The sequence below is a fragment of the Girardinichthys multiradiatus genome, chromosome 3, assembly GCF_021462225.1.
Source record: "Girardinichthys multiradiatus isolate DD_20200921_A chromosome 3, DD_fGirMul_XY1, whole genome shotgun sequence".
Classification (NCBI taxonomy): Eukaryota; Metazoa; Chordata; class Actinopteri; order Cyprinodontiformes; family Goodeidae; genus Girardinichthys; species Girardinichthys multiradiatus.
The window spans coordinates 26768139-26788158 of record NC_061796.1 but is presented as its reverse complement, the minus strand read 5'-3'; the positions used below and the strand labels follow the sequence as shown (position 1 = coordinate 26788158).

At 42.2% G+C, this 20020-nt stretch overlaps 1 protein-coding gene across 2 annotated transcripts in view; it reads right to left on the bottom strand.

The window, feature by feature from the left end:
* Nucleotides 1–20020, bottom strand: part of grik2 (glutamate receptor, ionotropic, kainate 2) — a 559972-nt gene that overhangs the window by 106616 nt on the left and 433336 nt on the right. For both annotated transcript variants that reach the window (XM_047360664.1, XM_047360665.1), the window contains exons 12-13: nt 19735–19853; nt 10634–10851 (exon numbers count right to left, since the gene is read on the bottom strand). In XM_047360664.1, the coding sequence (XP_047216620.1) occupies nt 10634–10851; nt 19735–19853 (337 nt within the window). The remainder of the gene's footprint in view (nt 1–10633; nt 10852–19734; nt 19854–20020) is intronic.

The window sequence follows — 20020 nt, the reverse complement described above, 5'->3', positions numbered from 1 at the left end:
GGAAATGGCGCATGTCAAACTGTGTGACCAAAATGGATGACTCCAACAGCGATGTGCCCTCTCAATCTTGATTTCCATTTCTAATGGTAGTTTAAGTGTCTCCTGAAGCAACTCTTTTACAAATCTAATTAAATTCTTTCTTTTGCTTTCCTATGGAGTTGAAAAATCCTGATGGTGTTTCTTCTTAATATAATTTGCAGATGTTCACATTTCACTGCTTGGTTAAGGTTTTTTAGCTAGCATAGGTTATCCTGGCCCTCATTTTTTGACTTCACACAAATAATAATATTAAGAAACAAAAATCTAGGTGAATTTAACTACAATTCTTATTTTGGGCTTTGTTGTAAAAACCTGTGTTGAGGTAAAATACTGTTTAATAACACAAATAACTCTTAGTTGACAAACAGCTTGAATTATACAACCATGGAGCAGTAGTATGAAGTTGGAAGATTTAACAGATTTTTCCTCATCACTCCACTCTTCCGTATGCTGCTTCTCTTCCCTCTGCGGCATTAAACACATCATCTCAATAACCTTTATATGCTTGATTTAATCACCATGCTAGTGGCGTCCCTCCCATCTGTCCTACGCCTAATGCAAAACAATTCAAGCTTGTATAGCCTGGGGATAGAGAGTTCCGTGCCACATCGATGCAGATGGCTACTGTGCGTGCAGACGCCAACATCACCCTGCTATGCATACAAGGGGAAAACGCAGCACTGCTTTTAAAAGGTTTGATTTTATTAGCTAACAACGAAGATAGAATTCAGATGTGTGTGTGTGCCTATTAAATTAAGCAGTGCAGTTGTAGAAATAATCCATAGGGAATGTCCCTCTTTGGAAGATAACTGAGTTGCATAAATGTTATAGAAGCTTTTCCGTGCAGATTTATTTAGATAATTAGCCACAATCAGACTTGCTTTTCTTGGGGGAGAAAACAATCACCCAAAGACTAAGTACAGTATATTGGTATGCTAATCCGCTGAGTTTGAAAAGTGATTGCAGCATGCCTGTTTCTTCTGAGTTTGAAGCACTAAAGGAGTTGATACAAAACGTGTGCTTCAAACATTGCTTACATATAACACAGCTATGTCTCTTCAATACTTTATATGACCCCAGCCTTCTTCTGTGAAACAGCTTCCCTTGGGAAATTACTAAGTTCTGGTTCAGTTCTTGGTTTTCAGGATCACAGACGTGGTTCACTTTTTACCTTGCTGCTGATGCTGAAAACCCAACCAGCAAAGGCCAACCATGTACAGGTCCTTCTCAAAATATTAGCATATTGTGATAAAGTTCATTATTTTCCATAATGTCATGATGAAAATTTAACATTCATATATTTTAGATTCATTGCACACTAACTGAAATATTTCAGGTCTTTTATTGTCTTAATACGGATGATTTTGGCATACAGCTCATGAAAACCCAAAATTCCTACCTCACAAAATTAGCATATCATTATTAAAAGAGTCTCTAAACGAGCTATGAACCTAATCATCTGAATCAACGAGTTTACGCTAAACACCTGCAAAAGATTCCGGAGGCCTTTAAAACTCCCAGCCTGGTTCATCACTCAAAACCCCAATCATGGGTAAGACTGCCGACCTGACTGCTGTCCAGAAGGCCACTATTGACACCCTCAAGCAAGAGGGTAAGACACAGAAAGAAATTTCTGAACGAATAGGCTGTTACCAGAGTGCTGTATCAAGGCACCTCAGTGGGAAGTCTGTGGGAAGGAAAAAGTGTGGCAGAAAATGCTGCACAATGAGAAGAGGTGACCGGACCCTGAGGAAGATTCTGGAGAAGGGCCGATTCCAGACCTTGGGGGACCTGCGGAAGCAGTGGACTGAGTCTGGAGTAGAAACATCCAGAGCCACCGTGCACAGGCGTGTGCAGGAAATGGGCTACAGGTGCCGCATTCCCCAGGTCAAGCCACTTTTGAACCAGAAACAGCGGCAGAAGCGCCTGACCTGGGCTACAGAGAAGCAGCACTGGACTGTTGCTCAGTGGTCCAAAGTACTTTTTTCGGATGAAAGCAAATTCTGCATGTCATTCGGAAATCAAGGTGCCAGAGTCTGGAGGAAGACTGGGGAGAAGGAAATGCCAAAATGCCAGAAGTCCAGTGTCAAGTACCCACAGTCAGTGATGGTCTGGGGTGCCGTGTCAGCTGCTGGTGTTGGTCCACTGTGTTTTATCAAGGTCAGGGTCAATGCAGCTAGCTATCAGGAGATTTTGGAGCACTTCATGCTTCCATCTGCTGAAAAGCTTTATGGAGATGAAGATTTCATTTTTCAGCACGACCTGGCACCTGCTCACAGTGCCAAAACCACTGGTAAATGGTTTACTGACCATGGTATCACTGTGCTCAATTGGCCTGCCAACTCTCCTGACCTGAACCCCATAGAGAATCTGTGGGATATTGTGAAGAGAACGTTGAGAGACTCAAGACCCAACACTCTGGATGAGCTAAAGGCGGCTATCGAAGCATCTTGGGCCTCCATAAGACCTCAGCAGTGCCACAGGCTGATTGCCTCCATGCCACGCCGCATTGAAGCAGTCATTTCTGCAAAAGGATTCCCGACCAAGTATTGAGTGCATAACTGTACATGATTATTTGAAGGTTGACGTTTGTTGTATTAAAAACACTTTTCTTTTATTGGTCGGATGAAATATGCTAATTTTTTGAGATAGGAATTTGGGGTTTTCATGAGCTGTATGCCAAAATCATCCGTATTAAGACAATAAAAGACCTGAAATATTTCAGTTAGTGTGCAATGAATCTAAAATATATGAATGTTAAATTTTCATCATGACATTATGGAAAATAATAACTTTATCACAATATGCTAATATTTTGAGAAGGACCTGTACTAGGGTGAGGGTATTACAAAAAACCCTCGATTCTTTTTTGACTTGGCAAAACTATAAGCAATGATATATGGCTTATATCTGTAGATAATAGCTGCTATGTTATTTGGTTTAGGTTTTTTCTTTATTTATAAGTGACTGGTTGTAAGACCAAACTATTAGTTTCCTCCAAATGTCCCTAGATTTCAAAACATTTCTTTCAAATAGCAACAGGACAACATGCATAATGTGAGGTAAAACTTGGCAACATCACCTAATGAGTGTTGGAAACTTGTATTAAAGACTTGCAACTTTCCCAGTGGGGTGTAATTAATTCATAACTAACAGACAGACTGCTGCTCAGGCGTGTCAATGTCAGCATTACTCTGCTCTTTTTTGAAGCTTTGCCATTACAGACAATGGCTTCATTAGGCTCATTGCTAGATAAACTTTTATCATGGTGGGTTTAAAATGGCAAAATTAAACCTTGTGATTTAATCTTTTTAGCTCAATGTAATTACCTGGGTTAGGCTTCAGGGAACCTGTCCAATATTTTATTTTAACTGTGAAGACATTGATTCTGTAAATACTGAAATACTTGCTCATCAGTTTATATACATTTTAAACTGCAATATTAGTTATATTGTCAAACTATAGAACATGGAATGAGCAGTGGTTTTATCCTACGAATTCACGCCAAATTTGCCTATAATATTGGGCGACGGAAGCAACAGTGGTAGACGTTCGTCCTGTAACCTGTGGGCTGCCGGTTACTTGTTGTTGGTTGTTCAGTTTGATTATCACTGTTCAGTTTGCTTTACACTGGAGTTGGAGTTGAAGATGCCATCATACACCTGCTTCAACAAACCCACTGTCACCTGGACACAGCCAACAGCACTGTGGATCATGTTCTTTGACTTCTCCAGTGTATTTAACACAGTTCAACCTGATTTGATTTGTCAAAAACTCCAGAAGACTCAGGTGGAGGCCTCAGCAATCTCCTGGATCAAAGACTACCTGACAAGCAGACCACAGTTTGTGAGACTGAAGGGTTGTGTGTCTAACCAGGTAGTCAGCAGCACAGGAGCACCTCAGGGGACTGTAGTCTCACTATTCCTTTTCACTAGGTACTGGAAGTCGGATGTACCAAGTACTCCGATGATTCTGCAGTCGTGGGGTGATTTGGAGATGTACAAGAAGCTGGGAGGTGGTGGACCACTTTGTGGCATGGTGTAGAAACAGCCATCTCATCTTGAACATGAATAAGACAAAGGAGATGAGTGTAGATTTTAAGAGAAACAGGAATAGTTCAAATACTATTTCCATCATGGGAGAAGAATTGGAGGTGGTGGAGGAGTATAAATATCTCAGTGTTCACCTGGACAACAGAATGGAGTGGAGATGCAACTGTGAAGCCGTTGCCTGGCCAGACAGCATATGATAACTCTAGTCTGACTTTTTGTTGCATATTTATTTGCTTGTTGAATTAATAAAGAGACTGCAGTCATAATCATTAAACCTATTTTAACTGGCAAGAGTAGGTTTTAGTGTAGAGACTAAACATATGCATATTCATACTTATCCTGACTTATACCTTTGAATGTACCGCTGAATATGTAAATATGCTACACATCTGCATGAAAATGACAAAAACTCAAAATGGTTCAAGTGCCATTTCAAGACACAGGGCACATGGATCTAATGTAACAAGATAAACATTACACACTTAAATGTGGCACGTTTTTTTTCTTATCTCAATGATTTTAGATGGTGGGTACATTTGGATTATAATAGAGAAGGTTTGTTGTTTTTTTGTAGAAGATGTGACAAATTCCTGATCAACAGGTATTTACAGGGGTTGGACAATGAAACTGAAACACCTGTCATTTTAGTGTGGGAGGTTTCATGGCTAAATTGGACCAGCCTGGTAGCCAGTCTTCATTGATTGCACATTGCACCAGTAAGAGCAGAGTGTGAAGGTTCAATTAGCAGGGTAAGAGCACAGTTTTGCTCAAAATATTGAAATGTACACAACATTATGGGTGACATACCAGAGTTCAAAAGAGGACAAATTGTTGGTGCACGTCTTGCTGGCGCATCTGTGACCAAGACAGCAAGTCTTTGTGATTCATCAAGAGCCACGGTATCCAGGATAATGTCAGCATACCACCAAGAAGGACGAACCACATCCATCAGGATTAACTGCGGACGCAAGAGGAAGCTGTCTGAAAGGGATGTTCGGGTGCTAACCCGGATTGTATCCAAAAAACATAAAACCACGGCTGCCCAAATCACGGCAGAATTAAATGTGCACCTCAACTCTCCTGTTTCCACCAGAACTGTCCGTCGGGAGCTCCACAGGGTCAATATACACGGCTGGGCTGCTATGGCCAAACCTTTGGTCACTCATGCCAATGCCAAACGTCGGTTTCAATGGTGCAAGGAGCACAAATCTTGGGCTGTGGACAATGTGAAACGTGTATTGTTCTCTGATGAGTCCACCTTTACTGTTTTCCCCACATGCGGGAGAGTTACGGTGTGGAGAAGCCCCAAAGAAGCGTACCACCCAGACTGTTGCATGCCCAGAGTGAAGCATGGGGGTGGATCAGTGATGGTTTGGGCTGCCATATCATGGCATTCCCTTGGCCCAATACTTGTGCTAGATGGGCGCATCCCTGCCAAGGACTACCGAACCATTCTTGAGGACCATGTGCATCCAATGGTTCAAACATTGTATCCTGAAGGCGGTGCCGTGTATCAGAATGACAATGCACCAATACACACAGCAAGACTGGTGAAAGATTGGTTTGATGAACATGAAAGTGAAGTTGAACATCTCCCATGGCCTGCACAGTCACCAGATCTAAATAATATTGAGCCACATTGGGGTGTTTGGAGGAGCGAGTCAGGAAACGTTTTCCTCCACCAGTATCACGTAGTGACCTGGCCACTATCCTGCAAGAAGAATGGCTTAAAATCCCTCTGACCACTGTGCAGGACTTGTATATGTCATTCCCAAGAAGAATTGACACTGTATTGGCCGCAAAAGGAGGCACTACACCATACTAATAAGTTATTGTGGTCTAAAACCAGGAGTTTGAGTTTCATTGTCCAACCCCTATACATTTGCACAATTTTAACATAAAAAAACATAGCTTTGTTGTTGTTCTTTTTCCTTCATTATACCACTTGTACTTAATCATTCCAAATAATGTAAATGTCCTGTATTTGTATCCACTTTTAGAACATGTTATTAAATCGCCTTAAAGGGGACATATGCAAAATCCACCTTTTTAGCACTTAAACACTTATTTTGTGTATTGGGAGTCTCTGAAAGTCTAGAAAAAATTTATTTAGGCACTCCACATCCTGCGATGATATATTTAGATGCTTTTTTGTGTCATATTTGTAAAGTTTGTTCAGATTTTTCTCATTTTCTATTACATTTCGTTCTCTATTACGTCACAGTATTCTCCGTGGAACTTCTAAAGGTCATGGACTTCCGGCTAACCAATCCAGCAAATCCGCAATTTTTTTCTTTCAGTATTTTTGTAGTTGAAGTTGAAGGATGCCGAAGCATCAAGTGGAAAAATCTAAATGTTCTGTTGCTTTCAAACAGCTCTTCATTTACTGTTATTATTTCTACAGAAACAGATGGATGGATTATTTACCTATTTATCCTCAAGGCTAATTAGTTTACAGTTGCATACAGCAGACTAACAGTATAAGCAATATAATTGAAAGAGAAAGTAAAATTAAAGGTTGTTACAACAAGAATATCAATACAGTTAATTGAAATTTTTAGGTGCAAAGCAAACGACAAAAACATCAGTCCAAATGAGAATGCAAGGTACAAGAAGCAGAATTTATGTAAATAAAATTTCATCAAAAAGATTTAGTGCCTATTTAAATAAGCAGTGTGTAATCTACCAGAGTGTTTATACATAGCATTTAACAGGCTGTATGGACACACTCAGTAAATTATAGATTAATAAACAGTGTATAAAGTGCAGTGGAAGGTACACCCGTTAAAATGGCTGAAATTATTAGGCCAAAATGTTTGTTTTGCAAGTGCACATACAGTACCTTACAAGGACCAATACTCCTTAACCTTTTCCACATTTAGTTGTTAGCCGCAAACTGATGGAATTATAAGTGATAAAATTACCTTTAGAAAAAATGGTCATCTACCTAAACTAACAGACAGGGCACAGAGACCATTATTCAGAGAAGCAGCTTGACACCCAGGGTAACTTTGGAGAAGGAGTCCAGTTCATAGTTTGGCAGAAGCCATGTTCAGTTGCGTTTAGTTTACTTCAGAAAATGTTATATATCACAAAGCGCAATTTATTTATGTCGAGGAACACACACATATGAAAGAAGCTCCTCTGGTCAGATGTAAATATTTTGGTTTTTGTGTGGTGAAAAAAACTAACGCTGCACATCATCCTGAACACACTTCCTACAGTAAAACACGATGGTGCAAGCATCATTCTATTCAGGTGCTTTTTCAGCAAAGGCAGAGAAATTGGTCAGTGTTAATGGGAAGATGGAGGGAGCTAAATCACGGGCGATCTTGGAAGAAAACCTGATTAGACTGGGCAGAGGTTCATGTTTCAGCAAGACAATGATCCTAAACATCAGGGCAAAGCTAAAATGGAATGTTTTAAATCAAAGCATATTTATGTTTTAGAATAGCCAAGTAAAAGTCCAGATCTAAATCTAAATGATAATTTGTGGACAGATTTTTATTTGGATAGTTATTTGAAAACCTCTGGCAACTAAAAATCTATATTTTTTTAAGTGTCACAAAAATGCACTACTTAATGGTGACATTAAGTCCAACATTACATACTTTGAAGCTTGTGATTGTAATGTGAAAAAAATGAAGAGTTTCACTACTGAAAAGACAAAATGAGTGTCATGGTAATCAAACTACATTAATTTAATGATATAACACAATTTCATCACAAGCTCGATGTAAACCATTAATGTAAAGCATATGATACCCAAGAGTTTTCTTCTGGTCTCCTTTGGCCACAGACTGCATCTTCTTTTTAGTGACGACACACTTCAAGTTTCTCTCCCACAGCATCCCTCTCTGAATTGTAACCTGATGGTATGATACTGACTTGCTATTGGTCTAGTGAGAGCACTTTTAGCTTTTACTCCACATTGTGGCTTTAATCCTATTATGTCTTCATAATACAGGCACAGCGACTGAGGAAAAAAAGGCTTTCAAATGGGATCCAGCTCCCATTGTTCACAAACTTGCGCAGACCTAATCTGCACAATTCTACAGCCTCTAATGTAGTTTTATATGTAGATATTTCACTAGAGCAAAACAGATCCAAGGCTGTTGCTGAAGTCAGTTCTTAATTGATTCTCCAAAAATGCAATAAAGAACCAGTTTGATTTTCATCGCTACATTATCACATTTCCATTAGTAAGTGTTTGGTCCTTTCAGTTGTATTGTGATTTTCTGTATAAGATCACAGTTTAGAGAGACATTTCATACAGAGATCACTGTATTTGTCTTGTTTTTTGTCCAAATAGTAATCTTGATATCACCAGATTCATTTGCTAAAGCTGTTTTAAACAGTGTTACAGATTCCACAGCATTTCAGAGTAATGTTGCAAAATAGGAGTTAACCTCAAGCAGCATTTTTTAACACCGTCTAAAGAAAGCAACAGATCAGACAGTAATTGCAAACCGAACATCTAATGGGTGTTGCATACTCAGCTAAAAAAGTAAATGTGAACTCAGCCCTTTGTGGTGCATTGGCCTACCTATAACATAACTACTGGAGGGGCAACAATAAAGCAAGCAATGTGAAAACAAGGGACAAAGGTCCTTATTTATCCAAAGTGAATATGACAGCAAAATGGGCCATTTGCAAATTCATTTCAGCATATATCAAATTAGACTGAAGTGTAGGATACGCTCAAATCATTTACTAGCTCTCAGATTGTTTATGCATGTTCATGTGCGGATTTGTGAAGCAGCAGAGCAAATCAAGATGTAACAAAGAATTACTGGTCCATACTAGTCCAGAATTATGTTCAGAGTTTCAAGCAGTATGTTCACTGGAGGTCATATTTGATTCATGACTGTTACAATCAATACACTTCAAAGGTTACAAAAGCTGACAGCAGACTGAGCTAAGGATTTCAGAATATATATTGTACTTAAAGTACTTTCACTGTTTGAATGCTGACTGTGTTTGACATTCAACTGCTGACCATATGCACAAAACAAAATATTGTAAGATCATGACCAGCTGTGATGGACATAAGATCTGTCCAGAGTGGGCCTTGCTTCTCGCCCAAAGACCGCTGGAGATAGGCACCAGCCCCCCTGCGACACTGCAAGGATAAGCATCTGTAGAAAATGGATGGCTACATGGATGGATGGATGTAAGATCATGACCAGCATGTAAGAATTAAACAGTGTGTCACTGTTGATGTCTCTTGTGTGATTGGTCACAGATGACTAGAGGTTTCTGGATCATTTAGACCTTTTCTGTCCAGAGTGTTTAGTGCCTACTTTGTCAATTTTGTCTTCCAAGGCTTGTCCTTAGGAGTTATGGCAAAACCTAGAAACATATTTAAGAAAAGAAGTCTGGTGGTTAAAGCCTCAACTCTGGATATTTTTTGGATAGTGGGACTTTTTAGCAGAAGATCAGGAGTGTGCACACTTAAACAGAGGCCACTCTGGAGTCAGAGAAAGTGTGCAACATAATTTTGGCCCACAGGTCTGCGATATTGAGCTGTACAGTCAGGTTCAAATCAGTAATGTTTAGTGTGCTGAACTGATATTGTTCTAAGGGCAGCCAGATGGAGATAGAACTTCACCCAGAACGTCTAAAACATTAAATAGTTATATTCTGCAAGCATGCTATCAAAAGAAGATATTACACATTTTGTAGAGACTTTATTTATGTGAGGAACACTGGTTCAAGAATTCTGTGTCATTATACTTCCGATGTAAGGCTGTGACATTTAAATCTGAGAGAAAATTGAAATTGAGATTCTGTTAAAATTGAATAAAATTGTTTACTTCTTCATCCATTTTGCAAATTCTAAATTATGTTTTATGAACCACAGATAAAACTTTTCCTAAAAATCGTGACCAGATTTTGATCAATCAGACTTAATTCACTTGCACTATTCAAGGTCTAAACTGATCTTTTATTCACTTTAAAGGTCAGTGGTTTTTATTTTCTTTTTTTGCAGTTTCTGCCTTAAATTAAGCAGAATAAAAAGTAAAGCTAAAAGATGATCTTGAACTTTAACATAACATATTCTTGTAAAGCAAAGCAGTTTCTTCTAACATTTTTTAAAATTGTAATTAAGCAAAGACTAGGATACAATGGATACAATTATTTTCTATTTTTGCTGATGCGTTTCTATACAGAAATAAACAACAATCAAAACGTCTTTTTTATTATTTATTGCAAATGCTTTTTTTTTTGTTAAAATGTGTTGCCTATACACATACAGACAAATTGAGAACAACAGCATGTGCAGAGTATTACCCACGGATACTTTCTCACTCTGAACCCTGGGTTTGAACTCTGGCTTTGTCAGTTTAATCCCTGACTTCCTATAGATCCACATCCTTCATAGTATTTGTCTTTATCCAAAATTACAAACAAAAGCCTGTAAATACCATGTAGCATTTGTTCTTATCAAACCTACTATGTACACATACATTTCTGCTTTACACAGAACAACATATGACGTAAAAATAACATGGGTTTTAGAATATCCTGTCAAAGCTTACCTTAAAAAAAATCATTGTGGCGCCATCTTCTACCACTCCATATTCAATCTTTGTTTGCTTGGCCAGATCGTCAGCAGAGTCAATGGGCGATTCCATCCTCTCCACAGTAAGGAAAGCTGCCAAGTTTGCCGTGTAGGAGGAGATGATGATGAGAGTAAAAAACCACCAGATTCCTCCTACAATTCTGGTAGAGAGGGCTTTCGGCATGAGCTCAGAGCCTGAACAAAAGGAGCAGAGGATGGGGTAAGGCGGGGCAAGGCTGAATCAGAGAGGGAGCAGCACCACAGCTAGGCCGGGCCAGGTAAGGCCACACACGGCCAGAGCATCTGCTTCTTTGATCATTCATGCTAACACAAATGGACAGAGTGGGCAGCTTGTTGGTGACTGATGGTAGTCCTTAGTCTAGTGACTTACACTCTAACCCTAACCCCTCTTCTACAGTTAAAACATTTGCTGGATCTGTTCTTGCTCCATTCATGCTTAAAAACAATCAATTTAACCAAGAGCCACAGGAGCTGTTTCAAAGTACAAGCTGAATTGAGTAGATTGAATGAATGATCTTTTAAGTACTTGCACCTTTATACCATTTTACCATATATATCAGTTTTATAATTTATGACAATGTTCATACAAGTGCTTGTAATATTAAAGTAACTCCATTTACCAAAGTTTTAAAAGCTGTACGTAATCTCTCTGGGCTCTAAATAATAAGTGGTTGAAATAGGAAATAAAAAGCAACACATTGATAATGTGGGGATTAGGAGTGGCAACTGAAATGCAGTAGTTTTTGTAATAGTTTGACAACGATCTAAAACATTTAGTTTTCTTAATAGGTGGATTATTTGCTGTTTGTATACAAACTATTTGGAGAATAGATGCACTACATAAATGAGCATATGTGAATGGGTTCAGGGAGTGTGTGTGTATGGGATGCTCAGTAAAATAAAGTGGACCTACAGGGGTTGGACAATGAAACTGAAACACCTGGTTTTAGACCACAATAATTTATTAGTATGTAGGGCCTCCTTTTGCGCACGTTACAGCATCAATTCGTCTTGGGAATGACATATACAAGTCCTGCACAGTGGTCAGAGGGATTTTAAGCCATTCTTCTTGCAGAATAGTGGCCAGGTCACTACGTGATACTGGTAGAGGAAAAGGTTTCCTGACTCGCTCCTCCAAAACACCCCAAATGGCTCAATAATATTTAGATCTGGTGACTGTGCAGGCCATGGGAGATGTTCAACTTCACTTTCATGTTCATCAAACCAATCTTTCACCAGTCTTGCTGTGTGTATTGGTGCATTGTCATCCTGATACACGGCACCACCTTCAGGATACAATGTTTGAACCATTGGGTGCACATGGTCCTCAAGAATGGTTCGGTAGTCCTTGGCAGTGACGCGCCCATCTAGCACAAGTATTGGGCCAAGGGAATGCCATGATATGGCAGCCCAAACCATCACAGCATGCAAGAGTCTGGGTGGTACGCTTCTTTGGGGCTTCTCCACACCGTAACTCTCCCAGATGTGGGGAAAACAGTAAAGGTAGACTCATCAGAGAACAATACATGTTTCACATTGTCCACAGCCCAAGATTTGTGCTCCTTGCACCATTGAAGCCGATGTTTGTCATTGGCATGAGTGACCAAAGGTTTGGCTATAGCAGCCCGGCCGTGTATATTGACCCTGTGGAGCTCCCGACGGCAAGTTCTGTTGGAAACAGGAGAGTTGAGGTGCACATTTAATTCTGCCGTGATTTGGGCAGCTGTGGATTTATGTTTTTTGGGTAGTTTAGGTAGATGACCAATCCAGGTTAGCACCAGCACATCCCTTTCAGACAACTTCCTCTTGCGTCCACAGTTAATCCTGTTGGATGTGGTTCGTCCTTCTTGGTGATATGCTGACATTACCCTGGATACCGTGGCTCTTGATACATCACAAAGACTTGCTGTCTTGGTCACAGATGCGCCAGCAAGACGTGCACCAACAATTTGTCCTCTTTTGAACTCTGGTATGTCACCCATAATGTTGTGTGCATTTCAATATTTTGAACAAAACTGTGCTCTTACCCTGCTAATTGAACCTTCACACTCTGCTTTTACTGGTGCAATGTGCAATCAATGAAGACTGGCTACCAGGCTGGTCCAATTTAGCCATGAAACCCCCCACACTAAAATGACAGGTGTTTCAGTTTCATTGTCCAACCCCTGTATATCATCACTGTTATAGTAAAGCGGCTTGAGAAGGTGAAGACAGGGATTTTGCACATTCACTAAGGAAAAGCTGATAAAGGCAGCAAACGATACAAGATTAAGAACTTTGTGCTCCTATCCCTTTGTAAGCCTCCATTTGCACTCTCATGTCTCATTAAACTTTCTCTCTCACAGTCCCTTGAGTGAGTCCGGTAGAGGGGGAGCATGCTGCAAGGAAAGAAATGGGAAACTAACTGCAGCTGCTTCAGACACAATAACGGAGTAGAAAAAGCAGGCTAGATGAGGTACTCTGCTCTTAGGGATCCCAGAAAGCATTGAAGATTTTTGTGAGCTCTCATTAGTAAATTCACCTGTTATGTGTTACAACTTGACTGCATATACAAAGCTTGAATAGATTTTGTCTTGTTTTATTGTCGATGGGTTAGCTGAATGTACAGTATTTACAGGTACATTTGTCACAGAAATAATAGCACCTGTAACGTGACAGTTTTTTGCTTTGTCTATAGTCAGTATGCCATGAAATATTACATCTTACAACTCATACCAAGGCATAACAGAAAAGATGTTCCCCTATGAACCAGAAAAGTTCTAATTGTGCTGCTGTTAAATTTGGTACATGTATTCAAAATGTATCCTAAATGCCCATCACGTAGGGCCTGGTTCTTAATCCTAGCCTTGTCTTTTCTGCATGGAGTCCGAATGTTTTCTCTATGCATGCTTGGGTTCTCTCTGGGTACTCCAGCTTCCTCCAGGGGGTTCAAGATATAACCCCGCCTCTCCTCGAATGACTGCTGGAGAAAGGGTCCAGACCCCTCATGAACCTGGTGTAGGTAGGCGTCGACAATGGATTATAGGAACTAAAGTAATTCAGAAAATCTATGCATGTAAGAATGTTTCTTAAACTACTTTCAGAGGACCTATTCAAGTTGGACCTGCAATGTCTGCTTCTCATTTTGATGACATCGGTATGAGGCAGAATGAGGGGTAGAACTAAATCTGCTCCCATTATACTCCTTTTTCACCAAGGGAGGTGGTCAAAGAGCAAAGTGGTTGAATAGGTGTACATTTTTGTTCAATTGCAATTCTATCCTTTTCTGGTTGGTATTTTCATTTCTGTAAACAGACATTCGAGAACCCCTCAAGACGACGATTAAATCGAGCCACGTGATGTCGCCCGGTACGGCAGAGCCGGGGTCTCACCCTGGAGCCAGGCCCGGGGTTGGGACTCGCCGGAGAGCACCTGGTCGCTGGGTTGCTCCTCGCTAGACTCGGCCGGGCAGAGCCCAAACGAGAGATGCGAGGCCATCCCCCAGTGGGCCCACCACCTGCAGGGGGGAACCGTGAGGGACCGGTGCAAAGAGGATTGGGCGGCGGACGAAGGTGGATACCTCAGCGGCCCAATCCCCGGAGGCTCAGGCTGGCTCTAGGGACGTGGAATGTCACCTCGCTGGGGGGGGGGGGGGGAGGAGCCTGAGCTTTTGCAGGAGGTCGAGAGATATCGACTAGAAATAGTCGGGCTTGCCTCCACGCACAGCGTGGACTCTGGAACCCATCTCCTTAAGAGGGGCTGGACTCTCTTCTACTCTGGAGGGGCCCACGGGGAGAGGTGGTGGGCTGGGGTGGGTTTGCTATTTGCCCCCCACCTCAGCCCTCTCGTGTTGGGGTTTACCCCGATGGATGTGAGGGTCGTATCCCTGCGCCTTCGGGTTGGGGACAGGTCTCTGACTGTCGTTTCGGCCTACGGGCCGAGCGGTAGTGTGGAGTACCTGGGAGACTTCATTGCCCATGTGGGAAACGACAGTGACACCTGGAGAGGCGTGATCAGGAGGAATGGCCTCCCTGATCTGAATCCGAGTGGTGTTTTGTTACTGGACATCTGTGCTAGTCACGGATTGTCCATAATGAACACCATGTTCAAACATAAGGGTGTCCATCACTGCACTTGGCATCAGGACACCCTAGGCAGGAGGTCAATGATCGACTTTGTTGTCGTATCATCAAACCTTCCGCCGCATGTTTTGGACACTCGGGTGAAGAGAGGGGCTGAGCTGTCCTCTGATCACCACCTGGTGGTGAGTTGGATCCGCTGGAGGAGGAGAAAGCCGGACAGACTTGGCAGGCCCAAGCACATAGTGAGGGTCTGCTGGGAACGTCTGGCAGAACCCTTGGCCAGGGATGTATTCAACTCCCACCTCCGGGAGAGCTTTGACCAGATTCCGGGGGATGTTGGAGACATAGAGTCCGAGTGGACCATGTTCTCCGCATCTATTGTCGATGGTGCTGCCTGTAGCTGCGGCCGTTAATGTCTGCGGTGCTTGTCGCGGCAGCAATCCCCAAACCCGGTGGAGGACACCGGCGGTAAGGGACGCTGTCAAGCTGAAGAAGGAGTCCTATCGGCTGTGGTTGGCTTGTGGGACTCCTGAGGCAGCTGACGGGTACCGTGGGGCCAAGTGTGCCGCGGCCCGGGCGGTGGCAGAGGCAAAAACTCGGGCCTGGCAGGAGTTCGGTGAGGCCATGGAGAAGGACTAACGGTGGGCCTCGAAGCGATTCTGGCAAACCGTCCGCCGCCTCAGGAGGGGGAAGCAGTGCTTCGCCAACACTGTTTACAGTGGGGGTGGAAGGCTGCTGACCTCAACTGGGGACATTATCGGGCGGTGGAAGGAGTACTTCTAGGATCTCCTCAATCCTGCCATAACGCATTCCCTGGTGGAAACAGAGGCTGGGGACTCGGGGTTGGACTCTTTCATCACCCAGGTGGAAGTCACCGAGGTGGTTAAAAGCTCCATGGTGGCAGGGTTTCGGGGGTGGATGAGATCCGCCCTGAGTACCTCAAGTCTCTGAATGTTTTGGGGCTGTCATGGTTGACATGCCTCTTCAACATTGCGTGGCAGCTGGTGACAGTCCCTCTGGAAAAGAAGACGGGGGTGGTGGTCCCCCTTCGTAAGAAGGGTGACCGGAGGGTGTGTTCCAACTACAGGGGGATCACACTCCTCAGCCTCCCTGGTAAGGCCTACGCCAGGGTATTGGAGAGGAGAGTCCGGCCGATAGTCGAACCTCGGCTTCAGGAGGAGCAGTGTGGTTTTCGTCTCGGCTGTGGAACACTGGACTAGCTCTATACCCTCTACAGGGTGCTCGAGGGTTCATGGGAGTTTGCCCAACATGTGTTTTGTGGAGAAAGCATTCGACTGTGTCCCTCGTGATGCCCTGTGGGGGTTGCTCCAGGAGTACGGAGTTGGGGGCCCTTTATTAGGGGCCATCCGATCTCTGTACAAGCAGAGCAGGAGTTTGGTTCGCATTGCTGGCACTAAGTCGGACCTGTTCCTGGTGCATGTTGGACTCCGGCAGGGCTGCCCTTTGTCACCGGTCCTGTTCATAAGTTTTATGGACAGGATTTTTAGGTGCAGCCAAGGGCCGGAGGGGGTCTGGTTTGGGGGCCATAGGATTTTGTCTCTTCTATTTGCAGATGCCGTGGTCCTGCTGGCCCCCTCTATCCAAGACCTACAGCATGCGCTGGGGCGGTTTGCAGCCTAGTGTGAAGCGGCTGGGATGATGATCAGCTCCTCCAAGTCCGAGGCCATGGTTCTCGACTGGAAAAGGGTGGCTTGTCCTCTTCAGGTTGGAGGGGAGTTCCTGCCTCAAGTGGAGGAGTTTAAGTATCTCGGGGTCTTGTTCACGAGTGAGGGAAGATTGAAGTGGGAGATCGACACACAGATCGGTGCGGCTGCCGCAGTAATGCGGGCGCTGTGCCGGTCCATTGTGGTCTCCCTTAGAGATAGGGTGAGAAGCTCGGCCATCCGGGAGGGGCTTGGAGTAGAGCCGCTGCTCCACGACATCGAAATGAGCCAGTCGAGGTGGCTTGGGCATCTATACCGGATGCCTCCTGGACGCCTTCCTCCGGAGGTGTTCCAGGAACGTCCCACCGGGAGGAGGCCCAGGGGACGGCCCAGGACACGCTGGACTATGTCTCTCGGCTGGCCTGGGAGCGCCTTGGGATCCCCCCGGAGGAGCTGGAGAAGGTGTCTGGGGAGAGGGACGTCTGGGTGTCTCTGCTGAGCCTTCTGCCCCCGCGACCCGGTCCCGGATAAGCGGAAGAGTATGAGTACGAGTAAACAGACAATGTTGTGAGAAGCTGGAGAGGTTGAGTCGTCAAAGGCAAAGGTAGCTTAACGCCATATCTGCACATCCTTGAACATGTACGCTTGGACAATTATTCAGACAATTTTTAGTTTAGGTAAACCATGACGTTGCAATCACTGTTTACAATTTTCACTGCAGCCTCACTAGAGGCGATAATGTGGTGGTTTGTACGTATCAGAGAAGAAGAAGAAAAAAAGAAATAAAGTAGTTTTTCACCAGACAGTCAATGGAATTTGTTGTGGCTCTTAAAAGATAAATTATCCAAATGGAGTAAACAACAAGGTCTCCCTCACAATATATTCCTCACAAATGACCACTGTTGTTTTTCTTCCAACCTTATTGTTGCTTTCGGAAAATAGTTAATGCAGTCACAAAAATCTAGGTTGTACGTTGAGTTCTACCTGGAGTCCTAGCAGACCATAGTGGGCAGAAAAGATGATAAAGATGATCTGATACAGGCTTTGCTGTGAAGCAGGGAGTACAGTGGACCGTGAGATTATAAGAACAGCCTCTCCCTTGATGCCAAATGGTGGAACTGTCTTTTGAAAATGTCCTGTATTACCAAGTCAACTAACAAAAAAGCATTCAATAACATCATGACTGTTTATTAATTAATTATGTTTACATTTTCATTATGCTTGATAATTTTTTGCTTTAATGCTTTGGTTGGAATTATATAAAAATCATTGAATTTCTCTGAGAATAAAAAAAATCAGTTGTTAATTTATATAAAGTCTATTTTTCGCTTTGTTTGTGGTTTTGGGGAAAGGATGTACAGCACCAGCTGGTGGATATAAGATGGCGGAATACAGTTAATAGTGTGACACCCACTCAGATTTCTGGAGTTTCTTTTGGGCAACTATGAGGATCTGACACACATAAATAACTTTATATTTGTGCCAGAGGTTAACAAAAGGGATCTAGATGTTTTTTCTGTTCTTTTGGAACATGTTTCTTCACATTTTTTACTCTTTGTTGAATGCAAAAAACTGTACAATGTTTGATGACTTGACTAAATGACCTGTTTAGTCATTTGGACTGTAAGACTTTTGTAAGTATTTCTATTGAAACAAAACTAGCTTTAATTCTTATTAAAGTTTAATAATTTAGCACCATCTGAAATTTAATTTCTTTAGCTGCTTTGAAATTTATTGTTACTATCATCAACAATGCCACCAGCTACCCACTGCGCCCGTTCTCTTTACCCAAACAAAGAGAAAAGATCACAGTAACATCAGGACTTGACTAGAACTGCTAACTTTCTTCGTATGTTCTGTTCCAACCACTGGTAGCAGACAAGAGTTCAAAAGTGGAAAATGTTACCATCCTTGAGTTTCTTATCCAGTTCCACCTCAGAAACCTGCGCAGGAAACAAAGGGCAACCAACTTGGAGAGGCAAGTCGAACCCAAACAGTGCCTGGTTGGGGCTGACTGTCATGTACCCAAGGTAACGTCAAGACCAAACAGCAAGTCCCACATATTTCTGGGGGGCATGGCAAGCCACCACACAGGGGAGCCTCTCTACAGTGTAGACCAGAACTGTGCTATGCAGACACTGAATTTTGTCCAGCCTAGTTCCACAGCCTTCTGGTTCTCAGTGACATCTTCCAAACTGCTCAGCCCAAATGTTCCTCTAATTAGCTTTTCACTTCACTACTGTGGATAGTATGCAATAGTTAAAAAAGATAGCTACATTACTATTTCAGAACATTATTATTATTATCATTATTATCATTACACAGTTTATGGAGAGGGGTTGTACATTGTTGTTTTACCAATAATACATTCATAAAAATGTTCATGGTGATAATAGTAACTTTGTAATGGTATAACTCTAACTTACAATGGTTGCAAAACCTAGCCAAAAATATTTACAATTAGAAAAAAAAAAAGAAAAACACCTTCTGAAACCTACTACTAAAGTTTCAAGAAGTAGCTCAACTGAATATAATACAAAAATAACTCCTTGAATGCCGCTAAAATATTTTTTGAGCAGAACTGATTCTGTTATTTTGTATCATCTAAGTAGCTGTGTAAGAGTAAAAATATAAAAAAGAATATCCTTTTTTTTTTTAAAACGCTATAGGCTAGAAATGAAATTCAGTTCAAATTCAAATACAGAATAGCACAAAACATTTAATATTACTTAAATCTATCTATTTATTCATTTATTGTTACAGTTTTAACTATTGTCACCTTTTAGTTTAATACCTTACTTTCCTGTCCACAAATAATTGCTGCTGGATGTAAATATATACTGTAACTCCTCTGAAAGAAATACAAATTGAAAGAATGCCACTTTTGCCATAGATTCAGGCATTGTGACAGACACAGATCACCTCATTATTATCCCAGTACACTGTAAAATTTCTTTTTTAAGATGCCTAATAGTTGAAAAGATACTTATTTATATCTTTGTTTAGCAGGCGGCGTCATTCACACTCATAAATTTGGTCCGTCTCAAAAAGTCTAGATGTGTGCACTTACCTGACATTGTGGCTGAAGATAGACGGAGAAAGTGAAAGGGGAGGGAAATCAAATGGACATGGGAAGCATGCAGCAGCACCATATTATTGTTTGCATTACTTTCATTCCACTAAATCCATTTTGCTGGACAACCTGTGGAACATCTAACTACATGCATAGAGGCCCCCATGCATCGTCATGGGCCTGGTCAAAGAGAATGCTTGACCCCCAGCAAAAAAGTGGGATTTGTGCTACAAAAAGTGGGGCAGGCAGAGGCGTCTACCTTGTTGCATGAGAGCTCCAACTCCGAACCAGAAACTATTAAGCAGGGTGAAATTGTTTTCCACTACATCAGAGTCAGGGTTGCACGGATGAGGGTTATACCACTCGTAGGGACTAAACCTGTGGTGATCAACAGAGAACACACAAACATATGTTCAGTGTAGTTGCATCAACAACTAAGTGTGTACTGTATGGTAAAGGAGACAAAGAATTCCCATTCCATCTGGAGAAAAATAGAGAAAAAACATTGGTTAGTTTGTTAATAAACAAACACTTCTATGCATTCA